Source organism: Gymnoscopelus microlampas, assembly GCF_963454915.1.
Source record: "Gymnoscopelus microlampas genome assembly, chromosome: 1".
Classification (NCBI taxonomy): domain Eukaryota; kingdom Metazoa; phylum Chordata; class Actinopteri; order Myctophiformes; family Myctophidae; genus Gymnoscopelus; species Gymnoscopelus microlampas.
The window spans coordinates 36,861,152-36,880,322 of NC_139962.1; the positions used below are offsets into that span (position 1 = coordinate 36,861,152).

The following is a 19,171-nucleotide window of genomic DNA, read 5'->3' on the forward strand; positions in this document are numbered from 1 at the left end:
TTGAGAGAGGCAGAAATAGTCAGAAAGGGGAATCTTCTCTGTAAGTGTGGATTGTACCGTAAAGATTGTTGTTTCTACTGTATAAACTACTGTATAGTATCCATCAACAATATACTGAAATGCACAAGCACAAACACAATGAAGCACAGAAAAAGATTATAAAAACAAATAAAAACTGAGTTTTAGTGATCATAATGATACACAATGTGAAATGAAAGGACAGTCTAAACAAATTAGTAATAATTTCAAAAAGCAGACAAACTCAGAGAACCTCATTTAAAGAGGTTAATGCAGCATTTAGGGGGCTTTACTGCAAAATGACATCAGCCTTATATTCCAGCCTTGACTCTTACTCTGAGGTGTATCTACTGTAGGCTTCCATGAAGGCCTGCCAGTTGTTCACCACCATGACATCGTAGAGGAGAATGATGGCTGCCTGAGAGACAGAGTTAGAGATACAGATATAGTCTGTTACTGTATGACCGGGCATTGAGAGCCAAACAAAAACAAACTGATCAAATAAAATAGCAAAATAAAAGTTTCATTTGATTGAGTCACTCACAGCAAAGTCATCAAAGTTGTTGGGCCAGTAGCCCAATTGTTCATAAGTGCCACACTCCATGCTGTAGTTAGAGTTGATATCCTCCATGGTAGAATTTGAGAGAACACTAGTGAAACACAAAAACACACACTCTGTGATACACAGGTTTTATAGATTGTCAAGAGAAGACAACGTTGAACATTTCTTCAGAACTAACTAGAGAGAACAAAGGCTAAATAAACACTATGTACAGTTCTTGAGAAGTAACATGCGTAAACACAGGGTAGGAAACTCCAAGACTGTGTCACGAACAGATAAGTAAAGGAACTTGTGAGGAGAGACGTGAAAATCTGACATAACACTTCCCAAAGCATTCTGTGGCAAGAGCTCTCTCTCACATCAATTGATCAATTGATACCAGTACATAGTTGAAGGCTAGATAGCTGGAATGTTTGTTCATTTCTATAGGCATAAGGAGAAATAAAAACTCACTGATCTTGTCACTGAGAGAAGAGAAGAGAAGAGAAGAGAAGAGAAGAGAAGAGAAGAGAAGAGAAGAGAAGAGAAGAGAAGAGAAGAGAAGAGAAGAGAAGAGAAGAGAAGAGAAGAGAAGAGAAGAGAAGAGAAGAGAAGAGAAGAGAAGAGAAGAGAAGAGAAGAGAATAGAAGAGAAGAGAAGAGAAGAGAAGAGAAGAGAAGATTAATGTACTGCAGTAATCAATGCTGTATTCAGCATATTAGTATACCTCGTTGGCGGGGGTTTGATGGCTCCCTCAAAAAGCCAGATTCCAAACACTGCAAACGCATAGTAGACCACCTGCAATATGAGAGAATAGGAGGAGAAAATCATTCTTATTACGTTTACAGATTGTAAATAGTTTCAAACCAAATCACAACATAAACATTATGTACAGTATTTGAATCAACTAATTCAAATGCATATATAAAATCATCTTTATTTCTGCTAGGCCAGAATGGCTGGGCGCGAGGATAATGTGAGTCTGTCTGGAAACCTTGCACACACACTCCAGTAGGCCAAGGAAGAACCTCTACCCTCTTGTGACTGGATGTGAGCTTGTAGATCTGCTATTTTCACCTAATGTTCACCTACATTACATGCCCAGAATAGGTACACTATGGTTCAAGTGGTTAAGAGTGTGGTTCATTTGCTTCAAATGGTGTATGTGTTATTTTTTACTGATAATTTACTCACCACCAGTACTCCTGCAAAGGCACGAAGGTTTTTCACCAAGTCTAACAGAGTGCTCGCGACTAAAGCCATGAGCTGGAGAGGGAAACAAACCACAACCACAAGGCAAATAAACAGCATGAATGTATTTGTTTATTTGCTCATCACCCATGCACTGGTGACTTGTATCTGCTCTAAGGGAGAAGACAACATGATGATGCAGCTGGCTTTAACATGATTTTGATCATCAGTATTTCCCTTGAACATATGTCTAATAGTGTGGAAAAACCTACCTCCACTACTGAAAAATATTTAGAGGATTCACAGTAACGAACCCTGTAAGTAGCACTTCATACAGTAGCTACACTAAACAGGTGTATTGTGAAGGGTGTTCATCATAAACCACCTTCCCTACCTTGATATCTGGGATGATACGTAGGAAGCGGAAGACAATGAGCATGTTGACCAGACGGACCATCTCCCACAGAGACATGTGATTATGAGATGTTGGATCCCTGTTGCAGTGTACACGCACGCACGCACACACACACACACACACACACACACACACACACACACACACACACACACACACACACACACACACACACACACACACACACACACACACACACACACACACACATACTGTACATAAACAAACATATATACAAACAGCCCAATTTCAATAGTTTCACAATTGGCTTATGACTCAACTATTGAGCAAGACTTGGAATGTTGCCCTGTGCTCTTCTTCCGTGATAACATCTGGTACACAACTACTGAAAAGTGGTTAAAGTGTGTATGCTCCTCTTTAGACCAGTGGTTCTCAAACTTTTTCATGTCAAATTTTATTTGGCCACGGACCCCCATCTGAAAATAGTCTGCGCCAGGGACCGCCAAATTAATGTTGTTAAAATGTTTCAAAAATATTCCACATTTCTCCCCCATTTTCTAATAACCTACGTAGGGTTAAAGTGGTTAAACTGATTTTGATTCTTTATTTGTTTTGCTTGGGACCACCCCAAGTCCCCGTGCCCCACTTTGAGAACCACTGTCTTAGACTAACCACTGACCAACCACAGACATCCGTTACAGCCCAGCCAATCAGAGGATTGCCTGAGATGTTCTCTGACAAAACCCGGACATGCTGACTTGTGATTCAGACCCTCCAGTCGCTGGAATTGTTGATTAAGTCCTGACTATGAGAGACATGGGGGGGAATAACTTCCTCACTAACATGTTTCCTTGCTCTTTTTATGACAGACCAAAGCTGTTGATTATTTCATTTGCACATGACCTTATTCTTCATACTTGATGGGAAAACTAAAACATACAATGGCAAAAACAAAAGCTATAGTTGTGCATCATTGAGCCTTTCATAGGGTCTCTGGTACTGTGTTTCAGTTTGTTTTGCAATTTTCAGCACCCTCTGATGGACACATTTGCAGACAGTGAGGCATACAGTACACACAATACAGATTAGTATCACTTTGCAAGCTCAACAAATAATAATAATCTGTAGAAGTTGTCAAAAGAAGGCCACAAAATGCTTTACTGAAATAGCATAAAATAAAAAACATTCATAAATGTTTATTAAGAATAATAATCTGAAGGAATGAATTTAAACCTACCATTCAGAATATGGAAGCCTGTAGGTGGCAAGAATTATGATCTGGAGAGTCTAGGAAAGAGGAGAGTAATAAATATGAATCTGTATGCCAGAGTGATTAAGATAAATTCAACAAATAACATATACAATATATAACTGCAATAATTTTAACAAATTATATAATTTGTTATATTTTTAGCATCAGAAATTAGGTTTTGTTCCTTAATACAATCGAGGTTTACAGTAAATAAACGTCTAAAGAATGAATCACAAATCACAAATCATGTCAAGCACACTGATGGCAGACCGTCACCACACAGTAAAGACCTTCACAGTCCATTTGGTTTCATTGTTATACTCTCACAGTTAAATTAACACTTCAGTACACATTTTACTGTGTACTAGATATGTTAAGCTCCTCTTCATCAAAACAAGATGTGTTTGGAGGATATAGTAATTTTTCCCTAATTCTAGAATTCTAGATTGTAGTAGCAGTGTTACCAGCAACAGGAGGGTGAGGAGGCCATCAAAGATGTTGTTCCTGTAGGACACGTATCCCCTCCAGCCAAAGGCAAAGATTTTCAGGGACATCTCCACCAAATAGCAGAAGATGAAGCAACAGTTGATCACCTGAGAGTGAGGGTTAACAAGGGTTAGCCTCAGCTAACGCACATTTTAGTTCAAAAACTAGACATCCCTAGCAAGTAAAATGCACAAAGGAATTGTTGACCATGTTGATGGCTGTTGATGGCTGCCCATCTTGGTCAGATATTATTATTATTATTAGGCACTTTGATTTCTTGGTTGGTTACTCTTCCTCATGGACCTACATGTCGATTTTACCTGTGAAAGTTACCGTTCTATGTGAGCCTGTCACTAGGCTATGGACTTACTTTTCCCTGATGATCTATCATGGGGATTGTACTGTGGAAGTTACCACCCTTTGTGGTTGAACCTGACAATGCACTGATTCTCTGTTTGCACCTTAATGTCAAATATCATGTACATACCTGCAGCTATGTTCATGCACCTCTAACCTCTTTACATACTGTACCATACTGGATATGCTATGTGTATATACAGTATGTAGATATATCTTGTTTGATGTTTCTTTTTCTCCTTACTCTCCCTGTACCCTCCTCTTCTTTTCCTTTCCTTTTCTGAACATGACAAAAACTAATTTCATCCAAAAAATGTTACACCTGTAAACCTGTGATGTGACAAAATAAAATAAATCATGCAGTTGTTGTTGTATCGTGAGGTTGTTGTTGGATCACATCACAGATCAAATCACATCAGAGCATTTCAGCAATGTTGCTCAAATGTGTTTTTTTTCTCAATCATTTGTTTTTGCAATTTTCCGGTTTACATTTAGACAACAGACTACAACAACAACAGACTACAACAGACTCAGACCTACATACAAAACAGTGTACATACAGAAACTCATAAGCATAAGACAAGGTTATCTGGCTTTAACCACTTGAACCCCCAGGGGTTCGTACTTGGCCTCCTCCTTTTTTAACTCTACAGGATATCTCTTTGCTGAAAATGGGTCGATCTACAAGCTCACAGCGCATCACGCTGCAGCGCATTTTGAGCTTATAGATCTGCTATTTTCAAAGACTGTTATTTAACTTGAGCTCAGTAGAGCCTGTACCTGTACCTAAACAGTTGATTATTAAGAACTAACTATTTGGATAGAAGATAGCTGCCTACAGTACCTCCATGTAGTAATCTTTTCTCTCTGCGATGGACAGCTCTGAGTTCAACACCAGTATAGTCTGAAATACACACACACACACACACACACACACACACACACACACACACACACACACACACACACACACACACACACACACACACACACACACACACACACACACACACACACACACACAGAGAAAACACAATGTTTGATTGTTGAGTGTTTGATTTGTATGGTGTGTGTATGTTGAGGTATGTGTGGGAGCATGTTTGTGTTTGTGAGCATGTGTATGTGTACACTGTACACTGCATGCTACATTGCAGACTTACACATATGCAAATGACATTGATCAGTGCCATCGCGTTGCCAATGAGAGTCACATAGTAATGACTGAAGATCACCTGAAGTTTCTGCAAGACTGGGGTCTCATACTGAGGCAGGGGAGGGTGCTATGGAGAATGCACACACACACACACACACACACACACACACACACACACACACACACACACACACACACACACACACACACACACACACACACACGTTATAAGTTCATCCACACCACCACTTGATGTTACATGTTAATACATTTGAAAATATGAAACATGTATGTTCACTGTACCACAGCATGTCAGTATAACCGTACCTCTTTGATGCGGTCCTTGTCCAGCTCGTCAAACAACTTCCTGAAGTTCTCTCGCTGCATATAACCAACTTCGGAGAGCTTCTGTGCCTCCTGGAAGCAAGAGATATGAACAATGAGCCAGGCACAAAGCGGTGAGTGAATCAAGGACAGGTCCCGATGCCTTTTACAATTTACAATTTAGGCATTTAGCAGATGCTCTTATCCAGAGCGACTTCCAATAAGCAAGGTACATACAATAAGCAAGGCACATACATCAAATGCAGAGAGACAGTGGAGTGCCTCAGTAAACTAGGATCACAAGTAAACCAAGAACCTAGCACCAGTCTAATTATATTATACACAAAATAACCTGTACATTGCAACTAAAGGATACAAGGTGGGGGCGGTCATAGCTGAGTGGTTAGTGAGCCCGCCTAGGGAGCCAGAGGCCCTGGTTGCCCCAGGTTCGATTCCAGGCCACGCCAGCATATGTGTCGATGAAATAAAATTTGTCCCTGAGCAAGACTCTTAACCCCTAATTGCTCACAGGTTCTCATTGGAAACAAGACCGCAAGGGCTTTCATGAACGACCTGTTAAAAGGAATTATCCTTATCCTAGGTAAATAATTAACCATTATAACATTGTGGTCAAGAAAAACCTGACCTGGATGATGGCTTGTCTGTAGTAAGACTTCATCTGCACCATTGCCATCACATGCAGCACTGCTTGCACATCCACACGCTCTCTGGAAGGAACACAGCACACAGTCAGATCATCAAATGTGTGTGTGTGTGTGTGTGTGTGTGTGTGTGTGTGTGTGTGTGTGTGTGTGTGTGTGTGTGTGTGTGTGTGTGTGTTTGCACTGCTTGCACATCCACACGCTCTCTGGAAGGAACACAGCACACAGTCAGATCATCAAATGTGTGTGTGTGTGTGTGTGCGTGTGCGTGTGCGTGTGCGTGTGCGTGTGCGTGTGCGTGTGCGCGTGTGTGAACGTACGCGTCTGCGCGGCTGGCCCCCTGGCAGCTGAGGACTTGAAAGGCAGCTCTGATTCCCAACCGCCTCCTGAGGATGGAAGTCTGGACTGACATCTGGACCACACCATAGACAAATGGACAGACAGGTAGAATATGGACAGACATGTAGTCAAGAAGATAGAGTGAAAGATGAACAGCCAGTGAGTCTGACAGACAGATGCCGGGTGTTAGGATTAGTAACCATGGGTTTAACAAACAACTACATCAATCATAAGTAGCCATCTTATTGGTTGTAACTGAAAACGTAATACTCCCCCATTAGCACACTGTCCTATCAGTGAGGTCTTCATTAGTATATGTTAGACTCACCAGAAGGTATCCTCTGAATTGATTATAGATGATAGCTGTAAGTAAGTTCATTAGGAAGTAGGTTCCTGGAAGGAAGAGAATACATTTTCTCAAACTCTGAATAGAAAAGTGGATTTCATAGCTTAAATATTCAGGATACTGTACTTTTTCCATGCTGTTTGTATGTACTGTAAGTTATTAAGGCTTACCGAATACACTGAACATGATGAAGAAAATGGAGTAAGCTCTGTTTAACGTATAGGCAGGAATCATCACTATGACAAGAAGGGAGAGGGAAATGAATTACAAGATGGTCACTCAAAGTCTTAAGACCACTGAATTATAACATTTCCGTCATGTTTAACTGTCCAGTAACATCTAACTTCAGGTCATCAATTGTGAATATTGAATATTCCTAAAAAGAAAATATATTTTATAGGTTTCAAAATGTCCCAAAATACATTTAGCACATCCTGTGCATGGGAGAAAATATATTTTAAAATAAGATTAATAAAATCTGTTCTAGAATACATTTTTTTAATAAATTCAAAATTAACAATAATAATTTTGTCCACTTAAGTCTGTCCGCTGGTCTTTTTGTTATACACTATACAGGAAAACGGTCTCACAGAATGAAATGAAACTTTCACAAAATATGGTCTGTGATTATCCAATCAATCCATGCTGGGGGGTAATTCAGCCAAAGTCAAATGTCATGAAAAAGGTTAAAATTGCTGTTGTGAACTAACAAAAATTGTCACAATTGTTTGTTCTATTTTTAAGCTACAATCCTGCCCATTGAAGATCAGAAGGGTTCAAAACATTGAGGGACAAGATCATCAGACAAAATGTCATATTTTCCAATATAACTACTGTAGATAGAAAACAGTTTAAATACACATATCAACAAATTGGAAGTCAGTTATGGTCTTTCAAAACATGGATGAAAGAAGGGCTTTAATTCCAACAGCAGTTTGTTTGCCTGCTGCAGTTGGAATTAAGGTTTGGAGCATTTAAAAGTGAGTTAAGAGCCCTTCTTTCGTCTATGATTTTGCTGCCCTTGCAGTTTTTGCTCAGCACCGAAGTTGGAGGATGTGCGTTACCTTTGTCTATGAATGTCAAAACATGACCACTGACATTGGGTGACATATGTCACCACCTAGGAGAAAAGCTGGAACCCATCCCGTGTTTCTTCTACTTAACTACTTAAACCCTATATACTTTGTTATATACTTCATTGACCAGGGTCCCCTCCTTTTTTCTCTCTACACCAAATTTCTTTGCTGAGGATATATAATCTCTAGTGATCTACAAGCGATGTACAAGTTCATAATGCGTCACATTGTGGCACGTTGTGAGATTGTAGATCGGCTATTTTCTCTAAATGTTTGCATGTTTTTGTTGAATGTTCGCCTGTTTTTGTTGAATGTTCACCGGGAAGCTAGGTTTATGCTGTTTATACTGCATGAGTTGGTAGTACATGGATCAGAAAGGTAGTAAGTGTATCATAAGAGTTATGAAGTTGCATTACCATCAGGGTTGTTGGCCGTGGTGAGCAGCACAAGCAGTGACGTGAGGGAAACAGTCATGTTCCTGAAATACAACTCCCACTCCCCATTTTTCTGTGGGTCCTGGATGTAAAAGAAAGGAGGAGTGAGTAGCTTTGAACCACTGGGATGCACGGTGTGTGTGTGTGTGTGTGTGTGTGTGTGTGTGTGTGTGTGTGTGTGTGTGTGTGTGTGTGTGTGTGTGTGTGTGTGTGTGTGTGTGTGTGTGTGTACGCTAGCGCTAGTTTCTAGTTTATAGCTAGTTTCAATGAATGAAATGGTTAGTAGAGGGCTACGCTTGGCTACGAAATATTTCTGCAGGTCACACTACGTATATAGCGTAACACGGTAGAACACACCACTGATTATTATGTATAATTGCGACCGTAGGTCGCATTTACTATAGAAACCTGCTCCAGGTGTCCGTCCGTCACCCCGTCCCTCCGTCACACATGTCCCGTCACACACGTCCCGTCACACTTTTGCCCTGCTCATATCTCCGCACCCGTTGCCCCGATCCATGCCAGATTTTGCACACACACTCCTTACCTGCCAAACTACACCCTCCAAGGACCCCCGGAGCTCCAGGGACCCCCAGCTGCCTCGGGGACCCCCAAGTGTAAAAAATGAGCACATGTGGACAAATTACCAAATGACCACCCCAACGGGGCTGCTCACGGGGCATTCCCGGGGACCACCCACTCCTGGTGCTCCAGAACGGATGCAAAAGTGGTGGCGCCCCCAGTGGAGGACCCCCTGCCACTGCAGCTCACATAAAATGCCGTAACTCGGGCTAGGAGCGTCCGGGAGAGCCGCGGCCGGTACCTATTCGTCCGCCAAGGCAACGCGGACACCCCACCCCTAATTTCTCACATGGCCCTCTTCTAGCGCCACCTTCAGGCCGCTTTTCACAACACATTTTTGCCCACTACTCCTACAGTTTTGCCCCTAAAAACACGCAAATTGCTACACACTACACAGTATGTGTACACTCATGTCATCAACATGCCTGCCACCACATTTCTTAGACCACCAAACAAAACTATACATTGCCCACACAACTAGGAACCAATCGCCGTTACAGCCCTCTTCTGTATACATGTGACCTACGGTCGCTTATCTCCCGATTAGGGAGTCTTACTGGTAGTATATATACAGTATAATAGTGGTAGTTAGGAGTGATTTAGAATAGTTTACACTTCCATCCACATTTCAGTCATGTTTCTTTTGGCTTATTCTGCCAGATATTGTGATGAAATCTGAGCTAAAAAATCGAATTCAAATATATCCTGATACCTGTTTGGTTTTTAATATTTCCTTAATGGCAGCAATATTTTCCTAAAATAGCAATTCTGTGTCAAAGTGTGTATCAACTGCAGAATAAACATGATGAGTACAAGCTCACACAGCAAAATCCAGTGTGAATGTATTCATTTGTAACTCAGACTGTACAAATGTAACAAAATAAGAGTTAAATCAACACAGGATTTTACTATGTATGTACAGTCTGTGTCAGAGGCGTGCACAGGCCTGCCAGCCATGGTGCACTGTGTATCAGGGTGTAACCTCACCTCTGTTTTAGCAAACAGCAACATGCCTATCATTGTGAACAAAATGAGGTGGAGCGCCAACAGTAGGATCACACTGGAGAGAGAGAGAGAGAGAGAGAGAGAGAGAGAGAGAGAGAGAGAGAGAGAGAGAGAGAGTGTGTGGGGGGATAATAACAGTAACACTTTATCACTTATGAAAGCCGGAGGTACAAAACCATTTTGTTTGTTTTGTTGCCATAGTTTCAAAATTCTAATGAAAGTAATAAATAAAGTAACCTTGTTTTGTTGAGTGCGACATCATCTTTGTTATGTAGCTGTCTTTTGGCATATGAACATCTAATTAACGTTAAGGTGTAAATGATGGTGGTATTTACATGAATAATAATATCCCTGACAGTGGGTTACCTTGCTATCTCAGGCAGGGTCCTCTTGATACACTTCAGCGTCTTCTTCATCAGTGAAGAGTTTTGAAGGAGGAAAAATGGCCTAATGAGCCTCCGTACTCTCAGTTTCTGATGCAAAAATGTAGAACAAATTTACTTGGACTGTTATTAGAGTTCTCATACATGTACCTAACCAGACCACTATCCTGAATTAGAAGTACATTGTACAGTATGGTGTGTACATTTAATATATGATTTTCAGTATTTGCTAAACAAAGAAACAAGTAAATGTGACTTCACCTCATCACAGTCCATGCTGATAGACAACGTCCAATCAATGACGGAGACTGAGATGATCGCACAGTAACCGATCAGCCATTTGCTCTTCCTGAACTCCTCCCAGCCAATCAGATAGCTCTGAGGATAGAACATGTCAAATGAAACCAGGAACGGAAATGGGCAACAAGTATCTTTGACGTGGTTTTGAATATTTATCAGATGGCAATGGTTATATTCAGAGGCGAAAAATCTATTTAAGCTGAATAATAGTTAGTGGCTGTGTTGACCTTGACAGCTAGGTCCAGGGTGAAGATGATGAGGCAGACAATCTCAATGCTCTCTGTTACGCCACAGGGGGGCTCCCACGCTGGGGTGCGGATCCTGGGGTCTGAAGAATAGGAGAGAGAGGACGGACGCTCGACAAAGGCCACCAACAGCACCACTGCAATGGTCAGACCCAGGCCCCTGAGAGGAACACATTAATGATGGATGGATGGATTAGGTTGGTTCAAGGGTATTTTATTTTCAATCCTTTATATTTACAGGAAATAAAAAGCACACTAAATCTTTAACCCAAGAACCAACAGTTTAGCAATTACCAATCAAATCTCAAGGTACGTCATTAATTATCCTCCCTGACAGATTTGAACATTCTTTGAGGCAAAAAAATGTTTTTGCACCATATTGAGATAGTAATCATTGCTGTTTAGAGTGTTTGTTCAATAAAGGCGGTATCCCTGTCTTTCCAGCTCTTAAGTAAACAGAAAATAAATGTTCAGGTGAGTTGCCGATTTCAGCCAATCAGGAGAGAGCACCCATTTATCAGCTTAAATTCCATAGTGTTCCATTTCCAATTTTGTTACTTCCAATTTCACTTTAGTTTCATATGTATCCTGCGTGAGTTCTTCTCTCTCCTGATTGGATCAAATTGGTATCCCGACCTAAAAATGTATTATTCAACACTTATTTTAACAAAGAAATATCACTTACCCCACCTTTAATTGAAGTTTGTATCTCTATTAGAGGCCATTGACCCTCCCAGTTTGAATATTTTCAATATGGCCTATATATATCTCTCCAATAAATCACAATACCCTTTGTTCCAGGTGGAATTGAAAATAGTCTATTTTGGGGTTTTGAGGTAAAAGAATTCAATGTAAGATTTGATCTACCGGAACCCACTTATTTGCATAATCCAATATGGTCATCCTTGTCAAAAATTATAAATGGCCAGTTGTCAGCTTTTAATTTAAGGGCAAAGATTTAGGGGCAATGCACATTAATTAACATGAATTAAAATGTAAATGTGCCTGAGTTAGCCAGGGTTGGCAAATTTTCATCTGCAGTCCCATGCAAATATAAAATACAGTAGGCTATTTTAAAAAACCTAGAATGAACCCAGATCTATAAGGTCTGACAAGCCAAGGGCAAGTTATTAGCGTAAACACAGCATACACATACAAAGACAGATGCATGCACTCACGCACGCGGGCACGCACGCACGCACGCAGGCACACACACACACACACACACACACACACACACACACACACACACACACACACACACACACACACACACACACACACACACACACACACACACACACACACACACACACACACACACACACACACACACACAGGTACTGATCATTTTGTTACAATGTGTGACCCACTATGGTAATTTAATGTCAGTAATAAAACTACTACCTGTACATGCATGTCAATGCTCACTTGACTTTAGTGTGAAGAAGCAAAGATGCAAAAACCATTCAACCTGAGCTGACATTCATTTAGAAGCATATGATTGGTGAAACTTACCATTGACATAACCTCGAATAGTACCATCGATAGAGGCGGAGTGAGCTGACATCTACCCGGTGATTGATTGACCGATACTATATAAAACACAAAACATCAAGTGATTTATTTTAAACACTGAACGTGTGTGTACAATCAATGTGTGTTGTACAATGTGTGTCCAAGGCTTTGTAATATATTCATTTTTACCTTACTAAGATTAAAAACTCTAGTAGTAATAACGTATTAATAGTTACAGTACCTGTATGGCATCCTCGATGAAGACCACAGCTTGCTGGATGTATAGGGCCTCATCATCTATGGATGAAAGTAGCAGAAGCATGACCATCTGATGGGGTTTCAGTAAGGAGAGAAAAGAGACTGTCTCAGTCTCTTGTCTCAGAGACTGAGACGCGGTATGCTGTGTATGGGACTATTTTGTCTAAACAGCAGCCTTTCCCACAGTGTGACTCACACACATCTCCTGTAAATGAGGCCTATTGTGTACAATGGAATATGCATATGCACTGAGTGGAATAAATATTTGTGCACACCTGGGGCTAGTTGTTGGCTATGTTTAACTTCAGGACAGTTTAAAAGATAGTGTTAGGCACATCCATGTGTCTGTCACTGGTGCAGCGCAAAGTAAACATACCAAAAGAAAGGAAAAGTCCACACAAACAGATCGATATCATCTTTGTCGGGTGGAAACGTCATTAAGTCCAAAACTGTTACTTTTCAGGATTCAAATTCAAAAATACCAAAGGTAGCAGATCTACAAGCTTTATTTAACAGTTTTTATGTTACAAACATGTACATAGGGATCTTTACTTGTGATACTTTTGTGTGACACTGTAGTATGATCAACTGGGGCATTCATTTATGAAAAAAAAACACCAAAAGTTAGAATATGGAGATAAGAGGTTTCTGCCCGACAGCAACGATATGTTATTTGCAGATTTTAAATGTTTTGGTACATCAAGCTGTTTGAGTGGACCTTTCCTTTTTTTTTCACTTCAGTACAGGGCAGGCCTATCTTGAAACAATAGCTAACATCTAGTAATGGTGATGAGAATATGTTATGATTGTGGGGGGAATCTTTAGAGCCTTGTCTTGTTCTGGACAAGGAGAAAACACACAACCATGAATCTCAGTTTGGCCACATTCATCCTACATTTATACTACAGTATATTCATACATTTTTAAGTGGTCTCCTCTAGGATAAATGCAACACCTGGCAGAAGTCACTGTAATATTATTGACTAATGAATGGTCACATACAATGTTCATATACAGTATGAATAGGCCTTAATCACTGTTACGGGTGATTTATACTTGATTGCGTGCTGAAAATAGTAGATCTACAAGCCCACAATGCATTGTGGCACATGTTGTGAGCATGTAGATCTGCTATTTTCAGTCATCAATCAGCAATCAGGCATTACAGTCTCTTTAACAAAGCAAACAAAATGACCCTCAATTGGGCAAGGAAAAACCTTGATTAAGGCTGGGCAAGGTATTGATATTATATCAATATCGTGATATCAGACTACTGTATCGTCTGTCTTTAGCTGGTCTGAATCACTTAAGCCTTATTTTACTTTTAAAAGTAGTCAACAGTTGTCATAAATTGTCAAAAATAGACGATCCAAGCTCACAAAGCATCGTGATACGACAATAATATTGTGATAGTTGATTTTGTCCATATGGCCCAGCCCTACCCTTTATGGAAAAAGGAAAAGGAAAAAACCCTGTTAAGGATCACATTCACAAAAGAAGGGACCCCCTTGCACAGCATATATATAATAGATGTCGAGTGGGCAGTATCCAAATGTTAAATTAAAAAAATCAATGGCAATAGCAAGAAAATATACTTAATAGTAAGTAGTGTATAATAATAAATAAAACTAAATGAGGGGTATCAAAGGTTCAGTAAGATCCAATATGGTGCTGTCTGCTGCCACAGATCAGTTGAGGACACAGTCAGGGACAAGAGTGAAACAGGAACTGCAGGAAAAGCAGGCTGCCAAGCTCAACTTCAACTAGAAAAAGTGCTCCTCGGAGCACAGGTCTCCGCCAGGTTAGGTAGGTTATTGTGGGCCAGCAATGTTCGGAATTCGCCAATCAGGATGGAATATGAAAAATCGGACGGATCCGTCTTGATCACCTGACTATAGAGATAATAATGTGTACCGATTTGTGTGATGTTTGGAATACATTATCGAATACAAAATCGGCCTCCTGGTGGCGCTATAATAGAATGCTCATAAAATCCTCAGTATTAGATCATCAGTATTAGTTTAACTCTGGGAGGTGGTAAAAAAAAACTGGACTGAACTAATGGGGGGGTCAAATTGTTGTTTTTTTAAAAACACTATTTAAGTTAACCACATGATAAAGGAGGGGACCAAGTATAGACCTCCAACGATGTATGTAGGGTTTAATGGTTAAATCAACAATGAAGATGTTACTGTGTGGTGGGACATGGCCTAACTGAATGGTGTGATGAGCATGATGATGATGCAAATCATGTGCCAATAGACATTATGCCACTAAAGATTCCAAAACGTGACATTTTTCTAGTGTCTCTTGGCGAACCAACACCATGCCAAGGAATTTGTATTCCTTTGATCGTAAAAGATGGATGAAATTACATCTGAAGTTACATTTAAATAGTAATAATATAAAATATCAAAACAATATCAAATATGATATTGTGTATTAGATATAAATAAAGGCAGAGTACCTCCGTCTCTCACGTAGCAGCAGATATGTATGAAATTTGTGGGAATGGAGTATATCCACAGTCATATTATAAATTACATAAAGTAATAGTGCCAGTGTAATGCGAGTACTGTAAGAATGACATGGTGACAGGGCTCAGTGCCTGTTCAGCAGCCTGATGGCCTGGCTGTGGAAACTGTCCCCGTAAAAGCAGGCTGACAAGCTCAACTTCAATAACAGGTTCATGAATAAAGATAAATTGACAGGATGCAGTAAGAAGGCTACAGAGTTCTGCAAAAGAAGCACCAGGCAGAGAAAGAGAGACGTGTTGATCCTAATGGCGTTGAAGTAACAGACAAATATACAACACTATACACTATAATATACACAAAATAGAATATTTTATATACATAGCTAAACATGCTCTTTATCATGAGTGTATGGTTTGACTACATGTTTCACAGACGTCTGATGGCTTTTGTCGCTGCCATTTCTTGAATGACCATAATTTTCCCCCTGGCAGTTACTTAGTTACAGACATGATGAGTCAGCTCTAGCCTGTTTTCCTCCACAAGCCCATACCGAGTAGACACACACACACACACACACACACACACACACACACACACACACACACACACACACACACACACACACACACACACACACACACACACACACACACACACACACACACACACACACTTGAAGTGTACAACGTCTCATACGTCGCACACCAGGATGTGTCATTTGGTGGTCGGCGGTAATGACAACACCTCAAACGGTTGAAGACCCCAAATATGGTCTGGCTCTATGCATTGAACATGCTGTAACAAACTGCAAGCCTCCTAGTTCCCATAGCGTGAGGTACTGTACCATTAGGTTTACAGCAAAGCCCATGGTAATTCCTCATGATTTAGAAACGGCACTAAATGGTCTACAACTTCTCATTTCAATCCAGCCATGTGAACTATCTCATTAACGCATTGCTGTTAATTTTGAGACACAGGCCATCTGTATGTGAAGTATCAGTGTAGTGTAGTCTAGTATTGTAAGTGTAATACAGATCTGATCTGTGTTAAGAGCAAAGGAGATGCTTGTGGAATTTCAAGGTTTAAGGATGACAAATAAATGTACATTTGATCATGTTGTGCACATCTTTGATCATTTTCTGTTAAAAAAGAGGTCCGTGCCAACCTTTCTGCAGTCTGAAAGCTGCTCTTTTATCGTTAGGTTGAAGCTTAATTTATACTCTCTCGTGAGAGGGTGTTGCTTGCGAAAAAGAACTGATCTCTGACATGCTTAGATTGTACAGGAGTAGATTATTTATTTTTGGCAAGCGACACCATCATACTATGAGGCTTTATGCTGAGGAAGCTCCACCCCTGTAAGGAGGATCTCCATCCACTGGTGCTTAAAATATCATCTGGAGCTTTTTAATTATAATTATGTATTAAAGCACTTCTTCTTGGAACTATCTTCTTTTTAGTCTTCTCTTAAGTGGCACAGCATGGAACCAGATATTGTCTCTCCAAGTTTCCTTTCTGCTGTCTATATACTGGGCAGGTGGGTAGGTGTACATTACTGATCGAAGAACGACTCTAATAACCACCTCAAGTGTATTATCAGGATACCAGCTATCCAAAGCTGACAGAGTTCAAAAGAAGGACAATACGTTTAGTGACTTCAATTAATCAGCGGTATAATATAAACATGAAAACCACTGCTGCAAAAAAAGTTATTAGACTGTAATAACTTGTTAACAACAGTTACTCTGTTGAATCAAAAAAGATGGTTGAGTGTGCTTCACTGCTCTGAGTTTGTAACTCACTGTAACCAGATGACCCTTACAGTAGGTCAATGACCTCATGCCCCCTTGGTTGTTAATGTTATGGAATGTGCACTGTGTGGGTTACAGAAGTCATGGGGTTACACCCCTGGGTGTAAACTCACCTCTTAGTGAAAATAGTTTCATTTTTTAAATATTCATTTTCAAAGGGCAGACTGGATTAAAAGTGTTAATTCTGCTTTTGTAGTGAATCCAGATGCCTTCTGTTGTGCCAAGTAGCCTACAGGGAACATGGCATTGCCAAGTATGAGGTTCATACAGGGTATTGTATTGGCATCTTGGTATTCACTGCGGTGACAGCCCAACAACAACAACACAACCTATGTCGCAAGATTACAAAGTACATGACTGAATGCAACACCACACTGAACACAGCAAACAAACTACACTCACAACAGTGACAATTAGTGATAAGAAAATCTTAAGGTCTTTCAAGACCTGCTGTGTGATTATGATCACAAATATTATGAATGAATATAGAATTCACACACTACAGTAAACCCAAGGGGTTATGAGTTTGAACTTAGATGTAGTTGGGTCAGGTTTAAATAGAGGCATTGCCTATGACTCTATAGTCATCAGATAAAACAAAGTACAAAAAGGTATGTTTACTCTACTGGAGTATGTCAGTACTTTTACTCCACTACATCTCAGAGGCAAATATTGCTCCACTCCACTTCCACTACAAGTATTTGAAAACTTTAGTTACTAGTTAATTTGTAGATTTGATTATAACATTATAAATGATAAAACATACATTAACCACTTCAGCCCTATACATTTTGGCCATTTGAAAATAGCCTCGCGATGCAATGCATTGTGAGCTTGTAGATCTGCTATTTTATTTTTCCAAATTTACAATTTATACATTTGAAAACTTGTGAAATGGGACATTCTGCATAATGTGTCCATTAGTCCATACTTTCTACTTTTGGTAGGCTATACTGGTAACTACATTTTGAAACCAGTACTTTTGAATACATTTTGAATTCAGGACTTGTAGTAACAGAGTATTTCTGCATCGCAGTATTGATACTTTTACTTAAAACATTTGAGTCCTTTTTACTTTTTCCACCACTGGTAATAATAACCAAGCACTGCAACAGCCTGTGGTGAATTTACATGGTGTATGTGAGACGGACAGTCAGAGTCAGGAAGGGAGGGGGACTGACTGACTGCCCGCTCAAGGGCTTTTACATTCTCAACCAATCGATCCCAATATTTACGAACTGTGATTTTTATATTTGCTTTAGAGTGCGATACATCCATCAGCAGAAACGCAAACAACCTTCACCTGTATTCTGACGCAGACGTGTAGTACTGACTCTCCTAGAATACACCTTGACTTACGTGACTTACCCCCTTCGACAGAGCATGACTCTCGGGCGGCTGAGTAGGACAGACGTCTGGTCCTTGGGGATGATGTTGTCGTCGCTCCTGACTGTCCATGACCATGGTCCGATCCATGGTCCGATGACCCGGAGCCGTAGTCTGCCGTCTCACTGTGGCCGGCCAGCAGACCCTCTGTTTCCATCCAGGATCTCTACCTTCCTTCCTTCGGCAAACCGAAACCAACTGAGGTGGTGTAAAAAGAAAAAAGAAAAAAAGGAATCCCAAACTATAGCGTCCCACAGCCGCAGGCAGCCCACCCGAGGAGTTAAATCAGAAAAAGAGTTTGTAGGCAAGGCAACGTAGACTGATCTAGGCTATTTATATAAAAACATAAACAAACATCTATTTAAGTTACCGGGGTTCGGCTCATGTGTGAGGGAGCTGTCCACTCTCGATTTAATTCAAGTTGACTGTCCAGTAGGCTGCCGAGTTCCTGAACTTTTTTCTTTTCTTTTTTTTACTAGCATAGGGCCTAAGTTAACCTCGAATGGGAAGTCTGTTTTAGGAAACGTCGTGAGCTACTCCTCCCTCTCTAGTCTTGACTGTCAGAAGTATCACTTTACATCATACACCCCCCGCTGCCCGCTGGCGACAGAGCACTGCAGCGCGCCTACCACACGCAGCATTACGTAGGGTGCT

The 19,171-nt window shown here is 40.4% G+C and overlaps 1 protein-coding gene across 2 annotated transcripts in view; it reads right to left on the bottom strand.

Moving 5' to 3' along the window:
• tpcn2 (two pore segment channel 2) overlaps nt 1–19,104 on the bottom strand; it is a 22,037-nt gene extending 2,933 nt beyond the window's left edge. The window contains exons 1-22 of one of the 2 annotated variants that reach the window (XM_084059787.1): nt 18,500–19,104; nt 12,830–12,885; nt 12,589–12,665; nt 11,053–11,230; nt 10,787–10,903; nt 10,509–10,615; nt 10,125–10,197; nt 8,538–8,637; nt 7,216–7,281; nt 7,028–7,092; nt 6,681–6,772; nt 6,345–6,426; nt 5,702–5,791; nt 5,382–5,501; nt 5,066–5,125; nt 3,843–3,971; nt 3,364–3,413; nt 2,145–2,244; nt 1,754–1,825; nt 1,287–1,357; nt 563–668; nt 354–436 (exon numbers count right to left, since the gene is read on the bottom strand). In XM_084059787.1, the coding sequence (XP_083915913.1) occupies nt 354–436; nt 563–668; nt 1,287–1,357; nt 1,754–1,825; nt 2,145–2,244; nt 3,364–3,413; nt 3,843–3,971; nt 5,066–5,125; nt 5,382–5,501; nt 5,702–5,791; nt 6,345–6,426; nt 6,681–6,772; nt 7,028–7,092; nt 7,216–7,281; nt 8,538–8,637; nt 10,125–10,197; nt 10,509–10,615; nt 10,787–10,903; nt 11,053–11,230; nt 12,589–12,665; nt 12,830–12,885; nt 18,500–18,674 (2,069 nt within the window). In that variant the 5' untranslated portion in view covers nt 18,675–19,104. Of the gene's footprint in view, nt 1–353; nt 437–562; nt 669–1,286; nt 1,358–1,753; nt 1,826–2,144; nt 2,245–3,363; nt 3,414–3,842; nt 3,972–5,065; nt 5,126–5,381; nt 5,502–5,701; nt 5,792–6,344; nt 6,427–6,680; nt 6,773–7,027; nt 7,093–7,215; nt 7,282–8,537; nt 8,638–10,124; nt 10,198–10,508; nt 10,616–10,786; nt 10,904–11,052; nt 11,231–12,588; nt 12,666–12,829; nt 12,886–18,490 lie in introns of both variants that reach the window. The other variant, XM_084059786.1, reaches the window with a different exon arrangement.
• Between the last annotated feature and the right edge of the window lie 67 nt (nt 19,105–19,171).